The sequence below is a fragment of the Bufo bufo genome, chromosome 5 (assembly GCF_905171765.1).
Source record: "Bufo bufo chromosome 5, aBufBuf1.1, whole genome shotgun sequence".
Lineage (NCBI taxonomy): Eukaryota > Metazoa > Chordata > Amphibia > Anura > Bufonidae > Bufo > Bufo bufo.
Window position 1 is genome coordinate 47,860,071 of NC_053393.1, and position 26,390 is coordinate 47,886,460.

The following is a 26,390-nucleotide window of genomic DNA, read 5'->3' on the forward strand; positions in this document are numbered from 1 at the left end:
CAATTTGCGGTCCCCAATGCACAACGTTCGTGTGCAAGAGGCCTAACACTAAAGAATTATCCTCTGTGGGAACAGGAGACACAAGATCAGGGAGCCCCACATTCAGGACACAAAGGGCAGCTCTTGCTCAGGTGTATTTGACGTGTAAGTACATTACACATATAAACCATGGATTTGAATACTTTGATTCTCCTACAGGATATTAGATGCAGAGTGGTTACTCCAGTGATACCAGAAGTTGCAAATTTCAAGACCCTCTTCTATCAACTGTACTCTGCAGTTCTAGGTGGAAATCCCCATTAAAGGGGTTGTCTAACTTCAGCAAACGGCAAAGTTTACACAAGGCACTTACTAATGAATTGTCCATATTGTCTCCTTTGCTGGCTGGATTCATTTTTTTTATCACATAATAGACTGCTCGTATCCAGGGACTATGGCCACTGCTGCAGCGCAGATACGAGGTGGACGGGAACATGCATGGCTATGTGCGCTCCCATGGTCCCGGCTACAAGAGAGGTCAGCGATTTTTCTTCATAGTGTGCAAGCATGACCATCGGTATGCTGCATTGCAGGGTGGTCATAACCCCTGGTTCCTAGCAGTGTATAATGTGATGGAAAAATGAATCAACCCAGCAAAGGAAGCAATATAGACGATTACAATACATTAGTAAGTGCCTTGTATTCACTTTCTCTACATGATGAATGCCATTTGATGAAGTGAGACAGACCCTTTAAAAGAGGAATATTAGCAGATACTCTGAACATCTTAGTGGCAAAAATGAGAAGCAGCAGAAGAGTCTCACTCACCAGGACATTCTTGAAATAAAGCACCCAAAGAACTGCTGAGCTAGAGACTCAGCAAGACATCTTCTGGTCAGCGGCGTCTGGTCAATGACCATTGCGCTGTGCAGTAAGTTTGTGCTAAGAAACAGTAAAAAAAAAAAAATATTAATAAAATTATTCAGATATTAAATTCAGTTCCTTTTCCAGTAATACAAAGAAAGAAGAAAAATTAAGCATCAGTCTCAACCAGTCAAAGGAAGCCACTGCAGATGAAAAGCAGCATGTTTGACATTGATCCCTCCCGGTTGCACTCAAAGCTCTGCTGAATTACATTGTCTGGACCGCTGAGCCGCGCGCACATAATGTAGCGGACCCTCTGAGGACTCTATCTGCAGTACTACGGCAAATTATAGTCCTTAATCCAGCTGACCGACTCAAACAGCGCTGTGTAGCTGCGGTTATAAAGATTTATAAAGATTTTCTGCACATTATGACATTAGGCCCTCCATGCAGCTCCATCTCTTAAAGGGGTTGTGTCACTTCAGCAAATATCATTTATTATATAGAGAAATTTAATACAAGGCACTTACTAATGTATTGGGATTGTCCATATTGCTTCCTCTGCCGGCTGGATTCATTTTTTCCATCGCATTATACACTGCTCGTTTCCATGGTTACGACCACCCTGCAATCTATCAGCAGTGGTCATGCTTGCACACTATAGGAAAAAGGACCAGCCTATGAGCGCTCCCATGGTCTCAGCCACCAGAGAGGCTGGCACTTTTTTCCTATAGTGTGCAAGCATGGCCACCGCTGATTGATTGCAGGGTGGTCGTAACCATGGAAACCAGCAGTGGAAAATGCAAATGGAGAAATGACTATAGCCAGCAAACAAAGCAATATGGACAATCACAATACATTAGTAAGTGTACTTTGTATTAACTTCCTCTACATCAGGGATCAGCAACCTCCGGCGCTGCAGCTGTTCTGAAACTACAACTCCCAGAAGCCTTCTTTCACTTCTGTGGGAGTTACAAGAACAGCCAAATAAGTTTGCATGCTGGGAGTTGTAGTTTCACAACACCTGGAGTGCCGAAGGTGGCTGATCCCTGCCCTACATGATAAATGCCACTTTCTGAAGTGACACAACCCCTTTAAATGAGGCAAAGTACATTACACTGTTATAGCTCGTCATGATTTGCCACTATTTTTTGAGTGAGGAGTGACACTTAAAGGGAATGCGTCATCAGAAAATTACCTACTGTTCAACTCCTTAAGGACACAGACCCATTTTTCAAATCTGACATGTGTCACCTTATGTGGTAACAACTATAAGGCTACTTTCATACTGACGTTTCTACTTTCCGGGATTGAAAGTGGCAAATAAGTCGCAATCTCGCTCCAGGAGGAGGGTGGAGTAGCTTCTCTAGACAGAAGTGATAGGTTTAAGGACAAGCCAAATTTATCAAACGTGTGACATTTGATAAATTTGGCATAAAGTACTCCGACACAGACTCAACCAACACTGACTTCCAATATTCTCCTCATGATAAATCCCCCCCCATATGTCCACTTTATACTGCCATCATTAAGTCATATTTTTATTTTTAGGAGACCTTAAAGGGCTTATAAATTAAGCAGCAATTTTACAAATTTTCAAGAAAAATATCAAAGCCTATTTTTTTTAGGGACCAGTTAGAGTTATTTCAAGACTGATATACTGATGAACTATCGTCAGGATAGGTCACCAGTATATGACTGGTGAGGGTCCGACACCTGGGACCCTCGTCGATCAGCCGTTCTGAAAATGTACCCGTGCTCCTGTCAGCGCCGGGGCCTTCTCTCAGCTCACCAGGCACAGTGTTGTCCATTGTACAGTGGCTGTGCTTGGTATCACAGTTCTCAAGAAATAAATATAGGAGTGCAGTGAGCATCTGACCCCACAGGTGTTTCAGACATTTTATTAGAATTGAGGCATGTAAAACAAAAACTACATGTTAATAATATGTAGTTTTTGCAAAAAAAATGAACAGGAGAGTTAACAGGAGAAAAAGCACCCCAAAAATCGTTAGATAATTTCTTCAGAGTATGGCCATACTCCATATGTGGTCATAACCGGCTGCATGGGCATGCTGCAGGATTCACAAGGGAAAGAGCGCCTTTGAAATCCAGATTTTGCTGGAGCGGGTTTGGGACGCCATGTTGAACTTGCAACATCCCCTGTGGTAACCCCAAGAAATAACACAATTTTTTAAATTATGTCCTCATGGACCATGATAATGAAAATTTTTATTTTGTATCGCCATATACTAACGTCCATAACATTTTAGCTTTTCCTGCAACGTAGCTGTCCGGGGGCTTGCCTTTTGAGGGATGATCTGTAGGTTTTATTGGTACCATTTTAAGGCATTTTGATCACTTTTTATTTTATTTTTTGGGAGGTGAGGTGGGTAAAAAGAGTTTTATTATACAGGCAGATATGTTTATGGAGTAACCAAATTTCAAATTTTATTTTTTCATGTTTTACTCCTCTTCTGTTCATTGGGGCTTGACTATGGGTATAGCTGCTGCCACTAGGAGGCGACACTAAGCACAAAAGTGTGAGCTCCTTCCTACAGGGACTAAGCTAAAAAAGTTGCTGCAAAAACAGTAGGAGAAGCAAGAAAACAATGAACAAACCCAAAACAAGACAAAGAGGCCCGTAACCAGAGAGAATGGGTGGGAGCTGTGACCCCCAATGAACGGAAGAGAAACAGATTTTACGGTAACTAAATTTTACAAAAATCTAGTTTTCTCATCCGTATCATTGGGGGATACAGGCTTGACCATGGGACGTTACAGAGCAGTCCCAGGGGTGGGTCATAAACAAATAAACCCTCCAGCCAATCAGATAACCGCCATGTGCAAAACTCTACGCCCCAGAGAAGCGTCAGAAGAAGCAAAGGTGTGTACTTTTGAAATGGTGTGCAAAGACGACCAGGTAGCGGCCCTGCATAACTGAAGGGCCGAAGCCCCATGATGCACTGCCCAAGAGGCCCCTACTGCCCGAGCAGAATGAGCAGTAACCCAGAAGGGTGGGTCCCGGTCACTGATGCGGTACGCTTCCACAATGGCCAAACGAGTGGTCGAGCCCTCGTCTCGACCCCTCTGGAATGACGAAAGGGGAATCCGTCCATATACAAGTTCCGATGCCGAGTATCAAGGCCGTTATATAAATTTTTATCAAGTTAACATATATTCAAAAAGATAGGAGAAGAAAGTGACTCCAACAAGTCTAGGTTATAAGTAATTAAAAGTGTCAGGAAAAGACCTTCCTCAATGATGTATATTAAAAATGGTAAGAATGTTTAAGGTTGTGATATTCATCTGCAGTACCACAGTGCCATCTGGAGGCAGATGGACAATATTATATTATTTTATCATTTGTTCTATACCATATCAAGGGTTAATATGACATCATTGTGTTATTAGCATGCAAATACACCCACCTTACCTGATTGGAAATCCCTAATCTAAAGGAGATGATTCTTAGATAAGGTGGGGAATAATTACTTGTGTGCAGAACAGTAAGGGATCCATTATCCATTGATCCATCCATTCAATCAAGACCAAAAGAAAAACTCAAAAAGAAAACTTTACCAGAAGAAACTTGGATTATTTTTTTGGGATTACTAGGAAAGTTCTTGAGAACTGGTCCCATCTGAACTCTGTCTACCTTTGACCCGGTAACGTATATTTGTGTTTACTGCTTGTGATATTAATAAGATTTTTCTCTCTGTATATAGCCAAGAGTCCCCATACTGTGGGAATATATAGTGTTAGGTGCCTCCATAATGCTGATTATTCTCTTAGCAAAGATGCATATTGTTAATGGAAGATCTGACATTATTTGAAAAGAGGACTAAAACCCTTGGAAATTTATTTTTCCATAGTCTGATTACCGAGCTGAATATTTTATCATATTAATATCATATATTTTTGATTGGTCATAGGAAAACAGAGTCAAGGTATAACAGTTATTTTCCTGTATAATCCGTGTTTTATTGCTATAGCCTGTTTGTCATAAATCACTAAGTTATACTGTGCTGGTGAGATAGGGGTGTGTTAGCAACACCGTGTGACATATTTTGGGTATTATTTTGTAACTTCATCACTTGTTTTGCAATTGTATTAATTTTATATTCTTTGTTTTTATAATAAACGATATATATATTTTGCATATACAATTGTCCCTTTGTTTCACTGCTTGCACAAATCAAATTAAGATACTCAATAAAAAGAACTTAGAGGCATGTTTATGTCCGCCTGAAGGATCATATATGACAGGTAGACTGCTGTGGAGTTGTCGGACTGGACTCGAACTTGACACGCCTGGAGACGGTCTGTCCAATGAAAAAGAGAGAGAGACGAATCGCCCGAAATTCCAGAATATTGATCGGAAGGGAGCGTTCCTCATGGGACCAGGTGCCCTGAACAAAGATTGTCCAGTACTCCCCCCTCAGCCCCGTCCGTCGTTAAAACTATCCAGTGGAGGGGAAGGAAGGAGCGGCCCGACGTCAGCATGGGGGAAATCAACCACCACCGAAGGGCCCCGCGTGTTCGGGCGGGGAGACAGTTAAGTCGATCCAGGGAGGGTAGGGAAAGGTCCCAAATAGTCAGAATGTGCAGCTGAGGATCTGACGACGGAGAGTGGAGAGTTTGTCCGGAGGCAAGAATACCTTGGCCTGAGCGGTGTCGAACAACATGCCCAGAAACGTCAGCTGCTGAGATGAGTGAAGACATGACTTTGATAAGTTCAGAATCCATCCAAAACATTCCAAGATGTCAAAGACAATGCGTAAGCTGTCCGCCGTTGCCCGGAATGACGGACCCTTGATCAGGATATCGTCCAAGTAATGAATTGCCACTATTCCCATGGCATTAGGCAGAGCCATGACCGAGGCCAGAATCTTGGTAAAGACTTTGGGAGCTGTGGCAAGTCCGAACGGGAGGACCAAAAACTGGTAATGAAAAGGTCCCACTGCGAAACAAAGATATTTCTGGTGACTGATGGGAACATGGAGGTAGGCGTCCTTGATGTCTATCGAGGACAGGTACTTCCCCGGTTCCATGGGTGCAATGACCGATCTCAGGGACTCCATCTGGAAGCGGCAGAGCCGAAGGAAGCGGTTGAGGGCTTTGAGGTCTAGGATGGGACAGACCGTAGCCTCCTTTTTGGGGACCACAAAGAGATTGGAGTAGAATCCACGAAAACGTCTTGAGCCGGAAACGGACCAATCACTCCCTGCCGCAGAAGGGTGAGAATAGCTTGAAAAAAAGAATGGGCGGCGGAGGGAGAGGTAGGGACCGGACCTCCAATTTGTAACCCTCCGAGATGACTTCTCACACCCAGGCATCTGAGACGTGAGCAAGCCAGACATGCTGGAACAGATGAAAAAACAACCTCCCACTCGTCTGGAGGGCGCCGGAGACCACACGTCATGCAGAGGAGGACTTGGGGGTATAGGGCTTGGAGCCCTGTTGGCGAGGACGCTAGTAAGGGCAAGGCTTGAAAGATGGCTTGTGCTTCTGATCTGGCACAAACTTATCGGCTGGAAGAACTCAGAAAGGGCCAAAAGGGAGGTCTGCGCTTCTTCAAACTGTTGAAGTGCGCCCTGTTCTACGGCAAATGGGTGCTTTTACCCCCTGTAGCATCATAGATAATCTCATCCAGATGCTTGCCGAAAAGTCTGCTACAAGTAAAGGGAAGGGATGTTAAGGCCCGTTTCGAAGAATTATCTGCCGCCCAGCAAGATAGCCAAAAGGTACGGCGAATAGCCACCAAAAGGGCTAAAGAGTAGGCCATAAGCCTGGACGCATCAAGAGAGGCTTCACTAAAGTAAGAACTGGCGTTGGAAAGCTGCAATGTAATATCTGAAAGTTCCTCCGAGAAGTCCCCAGAGGTGAGGCCCTGACGTAACTTGTTTGCCCACTCGGTCATAGCCTTGCTAACCCATGTAGAGGCAAAAACAGGGTGCAGGGCAGTGCCAACTGCTTCAAAGTAAGATTTGGCAAGAGATTTCAATTTTTTATCTCTGGGGTCTGAAAAGGAAGCCCCATCCGCCATAGGCAAGGTGTTATTCTTAGCCAGGCGGGATACTGGGGGATCAACAACAGGAGAGGACGACCACTTTTTCGTTGAATCCTCTGGAAAAGGATATAAGACGTCTAAGCGTTTCGGCAAAGCAAAACGCCTGTCCTCTCCTTGGAAAGAGAGGAATCAAACTCCGGGTGGTTGGGGAAAAATTTTGGCGAGAGAAGGGATCGCATGAAGGAAGAACTAGAGCCGGTAAATGAGGGCGTAGGGTCCTCAACCTGTAAGGTTTCTATAACCGCTGCAATGAGATTGTCTACCATAGCGAACAGTTTGGAAGACTGGTCCTCAGGGGAGACAAAGTGAGCGTCTGACAACCTTTCCTCAGAACACGCCTCTTCTACTGAGGACACATCGGAGTGAGACTCCATGGGAGGTGGCGGTGACAGAGGAAAGAGTGGAAGCAGACGCCCCTCGAGGAGAGGGTGGTCTGGCCCGTTTTGCAGAACAGCCGCAATGGGGATTAGCAGAGGGGTCCCCAGAGTCTGACTGGTCAGAAGGTGGCCGTGTGGCCAAACGCCCCAGTATTTCCACAATGGCCTTGTTGGAATGAGAAACGTCCTGTACCATCTTAGCCAGGGAGCACACCCACTGCAGTTATACCATGGGCTGGGCAGGAGGGGCGACTGGGTCAGAGTCAGAGCCACTTTGCGGTGGAGAAGAGCACGAAGAGCATAGGGGATCCAACTGACCAGAAAAGAGTTTTGAGCGACAAGCACAGGCAAAATGTCGCACGGACCACCTGCTTTGGGGCCTGGGCTCGGACATAGTGAGTACACTGTAGTGACAGGTAGGAGGATGAGGGGGGTAGGTTAAACCCTGTAGCAAGGGAAGAGAGCTTACCCGGCCTGTGTCCCTAATGCAGCTTGTCCAGAGGTGCCTTGTGCCAGAGTTCTGCAGAGGTCCTCCTGAATAAGGAAGTGGGCGGAGCGAAGAAAAAGCGCCAAAAATGCGCGCCAAAAGACAGATGAAGGAGGGGAAGCAGGGAGGTCTGCCTCCTACAGAAACCAAGCTAAAAACTGATTTAGCTGAAGGGAAGAGCTCACACTTTTGCGCTTAGTGTCCGCCTCCTAGTGGCAGAAGCTATACCCATGGTCAAGACTCTGTCCCCGTAATGATACGGATGAGAAAAACATTTTCTTTGCATCGCAATATCTAAGACATATAGCTTTGCTATATTTTCATCAATGTAGCCAAGTGAGGGCTTGTTTTTTGCAATTCTGGCATGGTTTTATAATTATTATATTTTTTTTTTTACGCCATTGTCACAATCAGTGTGGGGGGGGGAAACTCCACACTGAACACAGGGGGGAAGGGGAACAGTAACTGGGCCTAGAAACTAGGGAAGAAACAGGTCACCTTCTAGACAACCCTAATCCGGGCCCTGACTACCTATCAATATGAATAGACCTTGAAGGTAGGAATATTCAAATGCAGGATACCTAGGCCCTGATTTCCCTATAAGGGCCTGGAATAAGTATAGGACCAGAGACAACCCATTCCTCCCCAGATGGACGAATGGAAGTCTCTGTCTCAGGCCCAGATACAAACAATAGGGAATATAACAAATACAAACAAACGCGACACTTAACTTCTGTAGAGATGGAAGAACAGGAACACTAGAGAGGATCTCACACCAGCTCAGCCAAACCCAAATGAAGCCATCAATCGCATAGTCAGAAGGGTGGGGTGAGACTATAAAGGGTAGAAGTGATGACCACTGAGCAACAGCTGAGAAAAGGGAAGTGGTCATTAACCCTATCAACATTGAATCAAGAGAAATAAAGGAGGCTGTTAGATTCCTCCACGCTCAGCCAATTTCCTTGATTTCCTGACATCAGTCACCTGAGGGACCGGCATTCACCATATGGGATGAGTAATCTGATTCATTCATAGACCAGGTGGTTACCGACTTGACAATACCAATTAAGTGTACTTTGTTTTTTGGGGGGGGTTTTTTACATTTTTTTTTAACCAATTATAAATGTGTGGATACAGAAAAAGGCGATTGTTTTACCTGAAATTTTTATTTAAAATTTGTTCTGTTTTTTTACTTTATTCGAAATTTATTTTCTTTCTCCCAATTAGAGATGTGACGAACCAGTGATCTGATGGCTAGTGAAAAACACTGCAATATAGTCATCTATTGCAGTGTATTGTACTGTCAATTTAACACTGACATTTGGCCTGATCAGTCCCTGCTGCCTTTGGTAAAAGGCAGGCTTGGAAGCCTTTGTAAGGACTCTGCAAGCACCGATCTCGGCCATTGCATCAAGGTGTTAGTTGTACGTTACAGCCGACACCCACTGCTAATTGCAGCGGTTCAGTTCCTGAGCTTCTGCCATAGCCATGCCATAAATGTACTGCATGTGCATTAATGTACTGTTTTCCATACCGTTTTTTTTATTTTCCATGTCACTATCTATATTTTTTAAAACATGCATATAATCCTGCAATTTTCACACTGGCCACTAGGTGAAATAATAGGTCATGATTTTTTAACTTTTCACTAGCCATTATCATCATCACCAGAACTACAATGACAGATAACACCTCTGTATAGATAAGACAGGATCCACCAATGTACAATAGGTGATATCACAGCTTATCAGCTCCCTCCTGACCTCTGCACAGGTCACACAGCACGCCTAGAAAACACTCCCATAGAAGTCAATGGGGTCTTCTCGTGTTCTGTGTGTCTATGGCCCATGTAGGTGCTGTCAAAAGACAGGAAATCTTCACATATTTTAGGCCCAGTGACAAGTGTAAAAAACGAGATTTTAGGATTTTTTTTTTAAATATAGTGACAGAATTTCTTTTTAAAATCACCAAAACTTCTTAAAAAATGTGTTTAACATAAAAACATCATTTAAACAATAGGTCATTTTCAGATGACACATTCCTTTTGAAGGGGTTTCTCCAAGAGTATAAAATGTCCCCTCATGTGTCGGGCACCATACATGGAATATACTTACCCCGGTGCCCGCACCGCCGCTGCTGCTTCTCCCTGCACACAGATGAAAACAGGGACGGGGACGGGGACGAGCCTCCCTAGCATCCGTGTGCAGGGAGAAGCAGCAGCGGCGGTGTGGGGACCAGGAGCGGCGCGGGACCGGGTTAAGTATATTCCATGTGAGGTACCCGGCACATGAGGGGACATTTTATACTCTTGGAGAACCCCTTTAAAACTGTACTGGATATATTCAGATAAGCTAAAAGGTTATTAAAGGGGTTTTCATATAAAAATCATCATCTATGCACAGGATAGGTAATAAATGCATGATCACTGGGGGTCCAACAGCCGGAAGCCCCTGTGTAAACAGAGCAGCAGAGGGGGGGGGGGGAAATCACCTGAAAATACTCATTGATGCATAAGTGGTGAGCTCGATATAGGCTTCATCTACAAACACAGTCTTGAAACAGGAATAAGGGTATCGGCAGGTAAGAATCTCCTCGTAAAACTCAAACACCTCATGGAGGTAAGACGTTGTGTGCTTCAGAAGCGGCAGCAGCTGCGGTAAACAGAAGTGGGTCACCTGGAAGGGAAGAAAAAAAAGCAATATTAGAGTCCAGAGTAAATGGGAACACCCCTGTAAGGCCTCTTGCACACGAACGTGTGCGCCCCATGGTCGTGCTGCGGCCCTCAAAATGTGAGCCGCAATGCACGAACACCGTCCGTGGGGCAGCTGCATCGGATCCCGGACTTATTCACTTTAATGAGTCCACGATTCCGTTTTGCAGAACAGAAGTACGTGACGAAACCCCATGGAAGCACTCCGTAGTGCTTCCGTAGGGTTCCGTTCCGCACCATTCCGCATCTCCGGATTTGCGGGCCCATTGAAGTGAATGGGTCCGCATCCGTGATGCGGAATGCCCATGGAACAGCACCCGTGTATTGCGGATCCGCAAATGCGGTCCACAATACGGAAATGGGGCGCACACGTTCGTGTGCAAGAGGCCTCATGGAGAGGGCTCAGCACCAGCGATGCCTCCTCTTCAATGAACCCTTTGGAAGTTGCGGTCACCACTGCAATCATTTGTGACATATTCTGCTTATGTGCTATAAATGCGTAAGATGAGAACATACATTTTAGTAATCAACAGCAAAAGAATCACAGGTGGCACTGCTGGTGCGTGTTCACACTGGTGCGTGCCTGCACAAGCCTATCGATACCTCCAAACAAAAAACAACAAGGTGGTGCACAATCCAAAAGATAAAGTCATTAAATCTTGCAAACTGAGATGAAGAAATTTTAGTAATGCCAATTGAAAAAGTTGTTTTCACATTTAGTTCTATTTGGGTTAATAGGATAAAAAAAAAAAAAAAAAAAAAGAGATATTTTACATATTTATCCCATATAGTTCTACCAGTAACTGGAGCTATCATACCAACCCCAGATACGAAGGACCTACCCTGACTAAAAGTGTCTGTGCTACCCCTGCTCTCTTCTGCCCAATCTGAAATTGAATGTGAAGAGACGTTACTGCACATCAGCAATGCCCGGCAAGTATCATGCGTAGTCCAATTCAAATGAATGGGACCTATGCATATTTGCTGGGGGTCAGACCGTTGCCTCCCACCTGGAGTGCGGCACCGTCTCTCCATACCCAGTGTAAAGGTGGGTTTAGATGCTCCGATGTACAGCAGCAGCAGTCGGCTGCTCGTTCAGTGAAGGAAACTGCTGCATTTACATTCAGCGATCTCCTTCCCAGTACGAGGACAAGAAGTTGCTATTGCGATCACTCGTCCTCATACAGAATCATTGTTTCTGGGCTGCAGATCGATATTTAGTGAGCACGATCTACTGCCCAGAAACGATAATCTATGTGCCTGCACAAACGACAAGATCGCCCGATGAACGAGCATTTAATTCGTTCATCAGGTGATCGGAGGCTCATTTAGACGAGCAGGTTGTCGGGAACGAGCGTTCGCAGTAACGTTCACTCCCAATAATCTGCCCAATTATCAGGCAGTGTAAATCCACATTATGGTTGAACGAAAGAGAAAGGGGATGCACAACCCCCATGAGTGTTCCAGAGCTCTATCATGTTACGAGCCATGTACTTGCGTCAGCGGAATTTGATCAGGCCAAGATTTCAGCCTTTGTAAATGAATGATTTTTATCCACTGACAGCAAGCAGAGATAAAGAATTGAAAAAGTAGACTCATAAAAAGGTACAGAACTTTGAATAAGCTTTATTAATGGAAAAGTGGAAAACCTATTTAAAAGAGATCAAAGCTAAATAGGCATAATAAACCATAATTACCTCGTGCATATAAGGGTCTACGAGAATTTCAAAGGGCCCCACGGCAAGAGAAATGTTTGGAGATGCAGTTGGGATAGCGAGCGTGTAATGAAAGATCTTCTTCCTCATGTCGTGTGTGTAAACAGTTTCCACAAGATCTCCATTAGACACGGCCACCATGGACGCATCTACTGTAAACTCCAACTTCCAGGTGCACAGTTCTGAAAAGGAGTCGACACAAGGAAACCAGAACCTAAAGGTGAAAAAGAGACACAAAGAATTCATCACAAGGACACAGCGAGGCGGAGGTCATATGGGGTGCTTTTTTCATAGTTGTGCACTTTTTTACGTTTATGTGATGATGATTTTACCACAAATTGCCACGGTTTTGTAATGCAGGTTTTCAGCCACGCAGCTTCTACAAATGAACCTAATGGCCTCATTGTTCAATGTGTTAATGCGTCGGTACCATGTATGTATTTAAAAAAAAATATTTAAATGAGGAAAAACAGGTGTTGTCTGGGGGTGACTTAAAGGGGATTTCTGGGACTTGGATCCCCATGATCTAATATTGATGACCTAAGACCCAGCACCGCTGCTAATCAGCTGTATAAAATGGAAAAAAGGAGCGTGAGTGGGGATGGTCAGAGTACAAGGAAAGGTGGCTGGCTAGGCCACTGGTGGGTGGCGGGGGGAGGGGGGAAAGAGTTGGAGAGGAAATGGAGAGGTGAAGAGAAGACAGTGTGATAGTAGGCAAAGAGGATGGGTGGGGGAGGGGGAATAGGGCACCAAGGTCTTCCCACAAGAAAAAAAAGAGAGACCAAAAAGAAATGGAGATGGGTGAGGCTACTTACACTAAATTGAACTTGTAGTCCAAGTCGGCCTGACTCTCAGGTCGCAGTAGCAGTGGATATACAAGAAAAAAAAGCAAGTGGAGCGCCGAAGTGTAAAGAAAACATAAAAAAAAAAGTAAGAGTGGCAGGAGATGATGTCGACAAAAGCCGACACTACTTTAGGTCTTAAGAAGCTTAGAGTGCCACCCCATAAACCATGCAGACAGAAAGTACGCCTGGAGAGGTGTCAGAGATAGATCATGGTGATAAAATCAATGTTGGACAACTACTGTGGTCTTCAATAAAGTAAACGTCACCAGGGAGGGTGGTGCAAGATAAGCTCAAGACACTTGACACCGGACACTCTCTCGCCGAGATCGCCTGTAGAGTGGTGGTTACTTCGTCGTCCTATTGATAGATGACCCAGAGGACTTCTCAAGTAATACTACATGACGCGTTTCGGGGCTGTCATAAACCCTTTCCTCATGGGCAAAACATGGTGCACATACATTCACAATATTTTATACACAACCCACACATGAAACCAGTTAAGTCCACGTGGTGGGATGGCTAACTTCTGGTCACATGACCCGGAACCGGACGTGCATTCCACCCGAGGAAAGCTCATGTGCTCAATATTCAAAATATACATCTAGGGGTCAGTGGGTGTGGGGGGGGGGGGGGGGGGATAAAAATAATCTGATATAGGCTGGTCTGAAGTCCAACATGATACAAATAGATAGTTCACAGTGCCAGGGCCTGGAGGAGCGCTTTACGGGTGTACTTTCAGTCAAGTGATACCGGAAGTGCGTTCCACCGGTGGAACGCACCGCGGATAAGGTGCTGCGACAATAGGGGGATTAAATGATAAATTACATCATATTATCTACCTGGCTGCATATCTAGTTGGAGAAAGGAATCTTATTTCTATTCTATTAATTAGTGACTGTATTCCAGGGTTTCGTTCAGGCCAAAGGAGTGATGGTGTTGAACCTGTAGATCCGGTACATTTCTCTTTTGCAAAGCTGGGAATAGGATTGGGGAACTGAATCTATGGGGGTTAATTTTAGGCCAAAAGGGTTGCCCCCATGTGCCTCAGAAAAGTGTTTTCACACCCCATGTTTCAAATATTCCCGCTGGATGTTGGAACGATGTTGGTTGAGTCTCTTCCTCACTGTTTGGGTAGTACGGCCAATATATTGTAACCCACAGGGGCACTCCAACATATACACAACGTGCCTGGAGTTGCAATTCATATTGTGTCTAAGCGGAACAGATTCACCCGTGTTGGAAACAATCACCGTGTCTACATGGTCCGAGATACCAAGACAACACATAGGTGATGTACTGAGATCACCATTCCGGGAACCCAGATTACGGCCAGTATGTTTGGGGCAGAAAGGTGCTAATATATTTTTTTAGAGTATGGGCCCGTCTATAGGCGATACTGGTTTGGTGGGGAGTGTTTTGCCAATGATTGGATCTTGATAGAGAATTGGCCAATGTTTTTGAAGGATCACTTTAATGGAGTTATGGAGAGAGTTCTACCTGGTGAAGAAATTATACTGTACATCCAGTGGTTCAATCTTGGGGATGGTTGACCAGGGTTTCAAGCAGTCATCCTGACTCTCTTTCAGGATACGGGATCTAGAGAGTCTCTTATTAAATCTTTGGGATGCCCCTTATCTCTAAATCTCTTCTGCAGTACTGCTAGTGGATTAACTAAAACCTTGCTATCGGAGCAGTTCCTCCGGACCCGTTTCATTTGTCCATAGGAAATGTTCTTTTTCCATTTGTGGAAATGACAGCTACTGAAGTCCAACTATCTGTTCGCATCCACTTCTTTAAAATGTGTGCTTGTTATAATTTTACCTTCTTCTGAATTTATTTATTTATGTTTTCTTTACACGTTGGCGCGCCACTTGCTTTTTCTTCTTGTATAATCAGCTGTTTCGGGCAGCCACAAGTGCTGAAAACTACTCAGTGGAAGGAGCAAGCAGCAGAAGGCTCCATGCAATGTGTAGAGGTCGTGCCCGGGTACTGCATTCCAGGGAACGGGGGCTGAGTTGCAGTACACCGGTACTGAAACAGCTGAACTGGGTTTGGGTTAGGTGTTCTGTAGATTGTATTATTTTCCCTTATAACATGGTTATAAGGGGAAATAATAGCATTCTTAATACAGAATGCTTAGTAAAATAGCGCTGGAGGGGTTACATTTTTTTTTTTTATAATTTAACTCACCTTAATCCACTTGATCGCGCAGCCGGCATCTCTTCTGTCTTCTTCTTTGCTGTGCACAGGAATAGGACCTTTGATGACGTCACTGAGCTCATCACATGGTCCAATCACCATGGTGAGGGACCATGTGATTGGATCATGTGATGTGACGTCACTACAGGTCCTTAGCCGGCAACTCAAGATTACAGAAGACAGAGATCCGCAACTACGCGATCAAGTGGACTCGGTGAGTTAATTATTTTTTATTTTTAACCCCTCCATCACTATTTTACTTTGCATTCTGTATTCAGAATGCTATTATTTTCCCTTATAACCATGTTATAAGGGAAAATAATACAGATCGGGTCCCCAGCCCGATCGTCACCTAGCAACCGTGCGTGAAAATCGCACCGCATCCGCACTTGCTTGCGATTTTCACGCGGCCCCATTCACTTCTATGGGGCCTGCGTTGCGTGAAAAACGCAGAATATAGAGCATGCTGCGATTTTCAGGCAACGCACAAGTGATGCGTGAAAATCACCGCTCATGTGCACAGCCCCATAGAAATGAATGGGTCAGGATTCAGTGCGGGTGCAATGCGTTCAACTCACGCATCGCATCTGCGCGGAATACTCGCCCGTGTGAAAGGGGCCTAAGATGTCCCATTTTGAGCCAAAATTGCTCAAAGTAAGCCAGCCAGAGTCAGAGAAAAGGGTCTATCCCTAAACCAGATTTATCATCCAGCCTGAAAAACTGTGATAAATCTGGTGTAGGTCTAGACAGCCAGTCTAAGCTTCCACCATTTACAGGATTAGTAAATCTGGGCCATAGTCTTTCAAAGCATTGTCGCCTACACTGAAAAGGAGGAAACATATAAGGTCATGGGGGCTTCTCCAGTTGATCGTACACATCGCTCCCCCATGACACAAATCTATGACATGGAGGCTTAAAGAGTTGAAGCATTTCTACCACTCACACTAGTGGGAAAACTCCTATAAGGGCTCATGCACACAAACGTATTTTTGCGGCCTGTATAACTGGCCAATCAGACAAGTTATAAAGTAAAAACGGTATGGGGTGCTTAATTGTGTTGTTTCTAATGTCATGCAGAGTGACAGCACATAATTGTCCTGCTCTCTAGCCAAGACCAAGGACTAAGAATCCACATTCTCGGTAATGGTCTGAGCCCCAGAAGTCGGATCCCAAATCTTGTGGCGAGGTTGTTGTTGTTGACTTTTAGATATTGAGGTGATGACATCTAAGTACTGGTCCAAATCTCAATGCAAGATATATTTACCTGGTGGAATTCTGGTATCCATAGGAAAAGACATGAGCCCCTCTCTCCGCCATACTTCCTTCCACATTGGGAACTACAAAATGAAGGCCACCTTTCGGCTGGTCCAAGGAGAACTCAATGTACACCTTTAGCACTTTTAACTCTGCAATGTTGAGAGGAAAGAGTTAAACACTTTGTTAGCAGTGCTCAGAATTTGAGTCGTGTTTAACAGGTCAAAGAAACGTGTCAGATTACAATATTGATTGGGTTCTGTGGACGCTGCGGCATTTCAGAGAAAACAATTTTGAATGTATTATTTATTTATTTTATGCACTTATATAGTGCTGACATATTCCGCAGCGCTTTAAAAGACATTAGCATCGGGCTGTCCCCAATGGGGCTCACAATCTAAGCTCCCTATCAGTATATCTTTGGAGTGTGGCAGGAAATCCACGCAAACATCATGAGAGAAGAACAGGAAGAAGAATCCACTGGGCGGATATTCTTGCCTGGTCAGTCCTAGAAAACAGCCCAGGTCCCTGGCTGTCAGTAATGTGACCCTGCACGCTGCGTGCTCCGTCCTTCAACAGATAGACGGACCATGCCTAGCAACCCTATTTGGGGCACAGGTAAAAGTAGGCAGTACAGGGAACAAAAATGTGGAATTAAGGGGTAATTGAATACACAGTGAAAAGTTGAAATAAAGCCACCAAGGAGATATTAATCACCACAATCCAATACTCCAAAATATATATATATATATATATATATATATATATATATATATATATATATACACGACAGTTATCCTTTAAGGATGCATTTTCCATTGCACACCGAGGACAATAAGAGTCAGGCCAAAGGCCTATCTTATACATATAAACAGGGGTTTTGTACACCCTGTGTAGCAAGTATAATTGTGACAGACGCTGTGCTTCATTGAGAGTCAAAGAGGGCGTTAGAGACAGCGTATCCTTCCATTGTTCCTGAGTAATATGTCCTACTTCAGCCCCCCATTTATCTTTAACCGGAAGGGTCTCTGAAGGAGAAATGATGCCATTAATATGTCTATATAACAAGGAGATCAACCCCTTCGTATTGCCCTTGCTTAATAGCTGCTGCATAATTGTAGGAGTAGCTAAAACCTTTGCACTCCCCGCAAACTGCGCCTGACATGGTGCCTCAGTTGTAAAAATTGATAGAACGCTGAGTGCGGGAGTGCAAACTCACTTTGTAGCTGTGCACAGGATTTCATATTACCATCCTCCTGAATATGGTTTAGACTGAGGACACCCTTTTTCTCCCAAGGAGAAAACCCCTCTAGTCTAAATATCTCAGGAAGCTTCGGGTTTCACCACAAAGGCGCATGTCCATAGAGTCTAGTAAGGCCAATATCATCTTTAAATTTGGACCAGATCTTACACATTAGGGACACCCTATTTCAGGTACACCGATTGGTATGTCTTACTTTCCCACATAAGATACTATATGTGCTGAGTTGCCTCCAACCCTTTAAGTGTTGCAATTGGGCAGCTACATAATACACCCAGGGATTTGGTACGGACAGACCTCCGTCCTCCTTGCCTCTCTGCAATGTCTTTAGTTTCATTCTAGTTTGCTTTTTCTTCCATATAAGTGATCGGAAAATGCCTTGAATTTTATAGAATAACCTTTGGGGAACCCAAACAGGTGAGTTTTGTAAGAGATATAGCAGTTGGGGCATCAGGATTATCTTAATCAAATTGCATCTCCCTACCACTGAAAGTGAAAGTTTGGACCAGGTGGAGACCTTATCCAGAAATTTAATTAACAGGGGGTCTATATTAAGTTTAACATAGTCCGCAACTCTCGATGCAATCAGGACACCAAGATATTTAAATTTATCGACAATTTGTAATTGAATCGTTGACCAATCCATATGGAGAGGGAGCGTATCAAGTGGAAGTATCACTGATTTATCCCAGTTGATACGTAACCCCGATCGGAGGCCAAATTCAGTAATATGTTGCATCACCGGATGGATCGAGTGCTCCAGGTCACCAATATATAGAAGCAGGTCATCTGCGTATAGGGAGACTCTTTCTTCATGAGAACCCAACGGAAACCCCGTCCAGTCCGGTGATGCACGCAGTGTACACGCTAACGGTTCAATGGCCACTGCAAATAGGAGTAGGGACAGAGGACACCCCTGTCTAGTCCCACGATACAACGAGAATCGCGGACTAAGCTTTCCATTTTCTCTAACTCTGGCCAGCGGGGATCTATATAAAAATTTCACCCAGGATAAAAATCCCGGGTCAAACCCCATAATTTTCATGGTTTCCCATAGATAGTCCCACTTGACGCTGTCAAAGGCTTTGGCAGCGTCGAGAGAAACCACCGCCCTACACCCCGCCGTATCTAATCGCCGTTGGAGATTAAGGAAAAGCCTCCTTAGGTTGATAGACGTTCTTTTATAAGGCATAAATCCTGATTGGTCGTCATGTATTAAAGTATTAATAACCCTGTTTAGGCGGATGGACAATATTTTTGCTAAGATTTTTACATCTACAGGGAGGAGGGCCTGTAGGACTCCGGAAACGTCGGATCCTTACCCGGTTTTGGAATGACCACTACCACAGCCTCCCTCATGGAGGCCGGCAGTAGTCCCTCCCTGAAAGCGTCATTAAACACGTCAAGAAGTTTCGGCAGGATATCATCTTGGTATCTTTTATAAAATTCGCTAGGTAATCCGTCAAATCCCGGGGCCTTTTCGTTAGAGAAAGACCCAAGTGCCATCCTAAGCTCCTCTAATTCTATAGGTTCATCTAAATAATGTGCCGATTCCGGCGATAATTTCCGCAGCGGAATATTGGCAAGATACGACCTAATATTACTAATATCCACCGTAAGTTTAGATGAATACAACTCCCTATAATAGGAATGGAATTCGTGAAGAATGACAGAGTCATTCGTCGACAAGATTCCCCCTGTTGTTCGGATAGCCAGTGTCCTAGAAGATCCAGACTGTAAGCAAACTATTCTAGCTAATAAACGGCCTGCACTCTCCCCCGCTTCAAAATATTTATGGGACATAAAGAAGCGTTTATGGTCTGCAATTTGAGTAAAATGATCCTTTAGTTTATCTTGTGCCTCCTTCCACTGCAATTCCCTTTGAGGAGTGTCGTATATATTCTGCCTCAAACATTTTCACTTCCCTCTGCAGGGTATCTGTAAGCTCCCTAGTAGCGGGATTTCTTCCTCTTAATTTTTTGAATATAAAGACCCCGGACATACGCCTTCATGGCGTCCCAAACAGTCCCAACAGGTGCCGAGCCCTGATTGGTGAGAAAAAAATCCTTAATCTTTTCCGTAATTGGATCCCCTCTATCAAGGAGGTCTATCCAAAACAGATTAAGCTTCCACATATAGGGACCTCCATTTCCACTAACAAATTGCAATTCTACTCGAAGCGCAGAATGGCCCGACAGACTACACGGTAAGTATTGAATGTGCGATATAAGAGGTAACAGTTCCAAGTAGGGCTGCAGCTAACGATTATTTGAATAATCGATTAGTTGTCGATAATTTCATCGATTAATATTAAAACAAATTGTGGATGGCACTGTTATGGGGGGGATCTGTGGATGGCACTGTTATGGGGGGGGGGTCTGTGGATGGCACTGTTATGGGGGGGGATCTGTGGATGGCACTGTTATGGGGGGGGATCTGTGGATGGCACTGTTATGAGGGGGGGATCTGTGGATGGCACTGTTATGAGGGGGGGATCTGTGGATGGCACTGTTATGAGGGGGGGGGGATCTGTGGATGGCACTGTTATGAGGGGGGGGGGGGTCTGTGGATGGCACTGTTATGAGGGGGGGGGGGATCTGTGGATGGCACTGTTATGAGGGGGGGGGGATCTGTGGATGGCACTGTTATGAGGGGGGGGATCTGTGGATGGCACTGTTATGAGGGAGGGGGATCTGTGGATGGCACTGTTATGGGGAGGGGGAGCTGTGGATGGCACTGTTATGGGGAGGGGGATCTGTGGATGGCACTGTTATGGGGAGGGGGATCTGTGGATGGCACTGTTATGGGGAGGGGGATCTGTGGATGGCACTGTTATGGGGAGGGGGATCTGTGGATGGCACTGTTATGAAGAGGGGGATCTGTGGATGGCACTGTTATGGGGAGGGGGACCTGTGGATGACCATGCTATGGAGGGGGGGGAGAATCTATGGATGACACTATATAGCATCTTATGCTATATGTCTCATCCACAGATCTCCCCCATAACAGTGCCATCCACAGATCCCCCTCCCCATAACAGTGCCATCCACAGATCCCCCTCCCCATAACAGCCCCGGCCCCGCCGCTCACAGCAGTATTCCTTAACCGGCAGTAACTTTTACTTTAAATCACCGCATCTTTATTACCTTACAATGAAGCTCCAGTAACATAACAGGCAGAGCGGGCGGCGGCGTGACGTCACTTACTCACGTGACGCTCCTGCTCCGCCCACTTTATGCATGAAGTAGGTGGAGCCTGCGCGTCACGTGAGTAAGTGACGTTACGCCGCCGCCCGCTCTGCCTGTTATGTTACTGGAGCTTCATTGTAAGGTAATAAAGATGCGGTGATCTAAAGTTCAAGGACCCGCAGGCATAGCGCCTGACCGCCCGCTCCCGCCCGCATAGCAACGAATTGACCGATTATTCGATAACGGGATTCGTTGACAACAAATCCCGTTATCGAATATTATCGATAACGTTGATTAATCGTTGCAGCCCTAGTTCCAAGGATCCAACAACCAAATCAATCCTGGAAAGGGAGCCATGCGCCGGAGAGAAACAGGAGTATTCACGAACATCCGGATGCTGAACCCTCCAAAGATCATGGAGATCCAGCTTCCTCAACAATTTGGCCAGTGAAGTCTCCCGTACCTCTCCAGAGAGAGGACTGTATTGGAATTTATCCAACACAGGGTTTAAATATTTGTTAAAATGCCCTAGAATAAGTACTGGAACTATCGGACCCTTAGATACAATAGTGATGACTTGCTTTATCACCTGACATGAATACGGCGGAGGTATATATAGAGCAACAAGGAAAAGTGGTCTATTGTATATAGAGTAGTGAAGGCAAATAAATCTACCTTCGGGATCTATAACAGAGGTATAGCATTCAAAAGGTATGGTCCTATGGATCAGGACACTGACCCCTCTAGCACGAGTAGAGAATGAGGAATGATAGGAGTAAGAGATCCACGGCTTGTGTAGCGGATTTCGATTTTGTGCAGACAAATGCGTCTCCAAGAGACATAATATGGCCGGTTGATGTTGAACTGCCGTGAAGATAGCTTGTCTTTTGACACTGTCTCTTACCCCCCCTAACATTCCACACCAGTACCTGCATTTTACCCAACATTATATTTCAACATGGTAATAATCGGCAGGATGTGCCACATCATAATGGACGGAGTCCGCACTAAGCGCTAGTGTATGTAAGTAGGCCGTCTCACTGCACCCTTTTCCCCAATATGACTGCACTTGACCACAAAAGAACAATGCACAGAACAATTAAACTGTAACAAACAAATTGAAGACAATATCTCCGCTAGGTAGAGATATGACGCTCAAAAAATTCCTGGAGCTAGCACTCATAATAAGGTGCATTCAGTAAAGATACTATAGTGAAAAGATTCTGGCATAGATAACAGAGTCCCGAGCTAAGCATCTCAAGGATAGTCATAAGACCAAGACACATGTAGCTTATTAGTGATACAGGCTGGTCCAAACGCTTCCGGGCCAGTATGTATGGCAATATAATAATGGCAAAGTGAAACGTCCCAACAGGAACAGTCACACCATTAGAAGAGTAATAGAACGCATGAATGGAACAGAATACAAAATATACTCAGCCACCAAACATCTGAAGAGCGAGGACAGTCAGGACGACATCTTTCGCAATCTTCAATAACCCCAATAGCCAGTCCAGATCTTTAGTAGGAGCCTTATGTAGATCCTGTTGATCCAACCAGACGGAGGCGTCTTCTGGTGACTCAAAGAAATGCGTTTTTCCTCCCGCAATCACTCGCAGCTTTGAGGGATACTCCATGGAGTATTGCACATTTCGGATCCGCATACGTCTTTTGACCTCCAGGAATCTGGCTTGTCCCCGCTGGACTTCCGTGGAGAAATCCGGGAATATAGAAACTTTATTGCCATCGATAGTAAGATCCAGAAAATCTCGTGCCTTACGCAGGATGACATCGCAGTCTCGGAAGTGAAGGATCCCAAGCAGTACAGGCCGGGGAGGCGCCCCTGGTGGTGGAGGACGAAATGGTACCCGATGTGCCCTCTCAATGGCAAACAATGGGGATAAGGCCTGAGCACCAAATTTTTCTTTAAACCAATTTTCAAAAAGCCCCTTTCGGCTCTTTACGGCACCCCCACCAGCCTGAGATTATTCCGCCGAGACCTGTTCTCAAGGTCCTCCGCTTTATTAATGAGGAGGGTGATGTTATATATAACCTTGGCCATGTCCCTTTTTACAGGAGGAAGTAACACGTGGTGCTCCACTTATGCTACCCTCTCATTGAATTTCTTAAGATCTTGCCGTATAAAAGTCACATTTTCCTGGAGGGAGCCTATAGAAGTATGCAGAGAGTCCAGTGCAGTGTTGCATTGTTGCACCGCCGCATATACATCTTTAGCCGTGGGTTCAGTCTCCTGGGAGAGGTCAGGAAGTGCCTGCTTTTGCAGAAGGGTTGCCTGCCTTGAAAGTGGGGCCTTGTGTATTTCATCTCTGGCCTGTTTCACCACTAGATCATCCTCCCCCACAGCTTCATTGCCTTTAGTGTGGTCTGGGGCCACAGGGTCAGGGAGAACTGTCTGAGGCTTACCTGCTCCAGAGCCGGTCACCAGCAGGCTCTCCTCAGTCCGAGGAGTTCTGTGAAATTTCTCTAGGCGGGCCGCCGCGTATGCTGCTCTGGCCGCGGCGCCATCTTGTTTCACCGCTAGTATGCCCGGGCCCTCTCTGCTCTCCTTCTCCTTCTTACCCGCACGGGTCATTGCAGGAATCCACCTACGGAGTGTCGGGGTATCTCCTCTTCCACCAGCCCGCCGAATGTGTGTCTCCAGCCTCAGGATAATCGCGATGCCGCTCAGGAGCTCAGCAGCGTGCGTCCTCTCACATCGCTAGCCAGGCCACGCCCCCTTAAATTAGGGTTGTTAACCACTTCATGAGCGGGCGATTTTCCATTTTTGCAATTTCATTTTTACTCCCCGACTTTCCTGAGCCATAACTTTTTTTATTTTTCCATTCACATAGCTGGTTGAGGGCTTGTTATTTGCTGGACACGTTGCTGGAAAAACAACTCCAAATGTGGTGGAATTGGAAAGAGACACAATTCTGCCATGGGTTTTGTTCTTATGCCATTCACTATGTGGTAAAACTGACCCATGTCCTTCATTCTCTGGGTCAGTGTGATTATAACTATACCATATTTATATAGTTTTTATTGTGTTTTAATACTGAAAAAAAAAGCTTTGGAAAAGATTTACTTTTGTCTTTTCATCGCCATATTCTGACCCCCATTACTTTTTTAGAGTTAAGTCTATGGGGCTGTGTGAAGGCTCATTTTTCACAGGACAACCTGTAATCTTTAATCAAAACCATTTTGGGATGTGTGACTTTTTGATCACTTTTCATTGGAGGCGAAGCGACAAAAAAATGGGGAATTAACCACTTAGATTTTTTTTAGGCCCCAACGGAACCCCAAAATGCAATCATTAAATTGCCATTTGAATTCAGTAATGGAATTTTATCTATTACACTATTACAGAATACAAAAATCAGCATATTCCAATTCAGCGCTGCCACCTGCAGGCCTGCACTGGAATATACCAGTAATAGGCCTAGATGCCTTGTACAGGCCCTGGCCTATTACCGCTAAGGATCTCCTTCCCCGATCTCTGCGAGGGGAAGGCGTTCCTGCCTGGGAAGCAGGTGCTTTTTTTACCTTTCACATTTGACCATGGCATCCGAGGGGTCAAATGTCTGCAATTGGCATTATCAACAATTGTAGACATTAGCCCCTGTGAAACAGCAGGCACCCAGTGGCTATGGCGCCCGCTTCGCTCTGGAGTGGGTACCATCTTTAAAGACCCTAATGCCAATATACTGTATATAGTAGTACAGCAGTAGGGAAGTAGTTAAAAACTACCACATGCACAATCGCTAAAAAGTGTCTGGTCATTTACAACTGAAACACTCTGGTCAACAGTTATTAGGCCTCTGAATGTAAACAATGATTGTTTCCATTCACTTAAAAAAAATATATAAATGTTTGCTGTAATTGTGAAGATTTAATACATCAGGTGCATTTGTTACCATCGACGTGTTTCCACAGCTCTGAGGGGACTTTGATGCAGAGTTCTCCATTGCCTGCGTCTGGATCGACTGCGCTGACAGCTGCTGCGTATGCATTGGAGAAGTAGTTAAGGTTGCGTCTAAAGGAAAGGTAAAAAGCAAAGAAAAACTTAATGGGATCATTAGTCGGACAAAGAAATTATATCACACTTTGGCTGATAAAAGATGACAGGATGACTTTGTACTGTACCCAGTCAATAGTCATCTTATCAAGACAACCCCTTCTGTGAAAATGGGTGTAGTTCAGGCTCATAAAACCTCTGGGGGCTGCAGGAGAAATGTAGTATTACACTGTGGTCACTTTGGGTCCCATGTGAACGTACCCTAAATTAGAGCACATTGGGGGATGAAGCGACCCAAAAAATTTAAATTGGTCAATGTAAAAAAAAATTCTGTTATGCTGCTCACCGTACAAGATACTTATATATATTTTAAAAGTACGGGTGTTTATGGATGTGGAAATACTAATGATCTAATGAATACTAATGAAACTCCCTTCGAGTGAGTGGAATATATATATTTTTATATTATTAAAATGTTTGTTCCCCTAGGTGACTGTAACATGTGATTATTTGATTGCTTCTCACATAGACTGCAATGATTTACCATTGCAGTCTATAGGAGAATCACTGCTACAGGCAGAACTTGATAAAAACTTCAACGTGACAGGCCTCGGATCCTTAGAAGGCCCTAGGCCGCCATATCGACCGAACAGCTCCCACGATCTCAGTGCACGGTTAGGAGGTGAGGGGTTAAAAGTCTGTGATCTGCGTGATCACCGATCATAGACTGTACCACCAGGTCTCTGCTGTGCGATACAGAAGTCACCCGGGCAGCTACGGCATCCGCTTAGCCCCTGAGCCATCTTTAAAGACCTGACATTCAGTGTAAATGTATACCTGATGTCAGGAAGGGGTTAAATACAAGGCAGTTCCCATAACATTGGGATTAAAGAGGTTTTCCAGTACTTGAATATTGTTGGCCTATCTGATCGGCGGGGACCCACACCCCACTGATCAGATGTTCTGCAGTAGCTCCGGTGATGGAGGTCAGTGCAGGAGCTACAGTTCCGTCCATTTCTGTAGTGGACAGAGCTGCAAAAAAACACATCCTACGCCTCACAGACCTTCCTCTGGCCTAGCAGCACTGGTATACAAATACACGTACAAATAAGGGCAGAAAGTACACGCAAATTTTGGAATTTGACATGAAGGGGGCATAAATATAGGCACAAGAAATGGTACAGACTTTCATGTACATTTAATGATACATATTAATATAAAAGATGCAAAAAATATACAATAAAACAATTCAATTGGAACATGAAAATAAATAATAAAATATATCATGGGCTAAATTGTATGTTCTGCTGGAGCCGTTAATATAATTTTTCGATGGTATTGAGCCATCTCACGATCTCTCAAAATAACATCCTGCAAATAACATCAAGCACAACTCCTGTTTAAAGTCCTGTTCACATGCGTGCAA

At 44.7% G+C, this 26,390-nt stretch overlaps 1 protein-coding gene across 1 annotated transcript in view; it reads right to left on the reverse strand.

Moving 5' to 3' along the window:
* The window catches only part of TAF2 (TATA-box binding protein associated factor 2), a 190,379-nt gene that overhangs the window by 150,700 nt on the left and 13,289 nt on the right, over positions 1-26,390 (reverse strand). The window contains exons 4-8 of the mRNA XM_040432008.1: positions 24,864-24,982; positions 16,511-16,652; positions 12,185-12,416; positions 10,268-10,452; positions 808-921 (exon numbers count right to left, since the gene is read on the reverse strand). Coding sequence (XP_040287942.1) covers positions 808-921; positions 10,268-10,452; positions 12,185-12,416; positions 16,511-16,652; positions 24,864-24,982 — 792 coding nt within the window. The remainder of the gene's footprint in view (positions 1-807; positions 922-10,267; positions 10,453-12,184; positions 12,417-16,510; positions 16,653-24,863; positions 24,983-26,390) is intronic.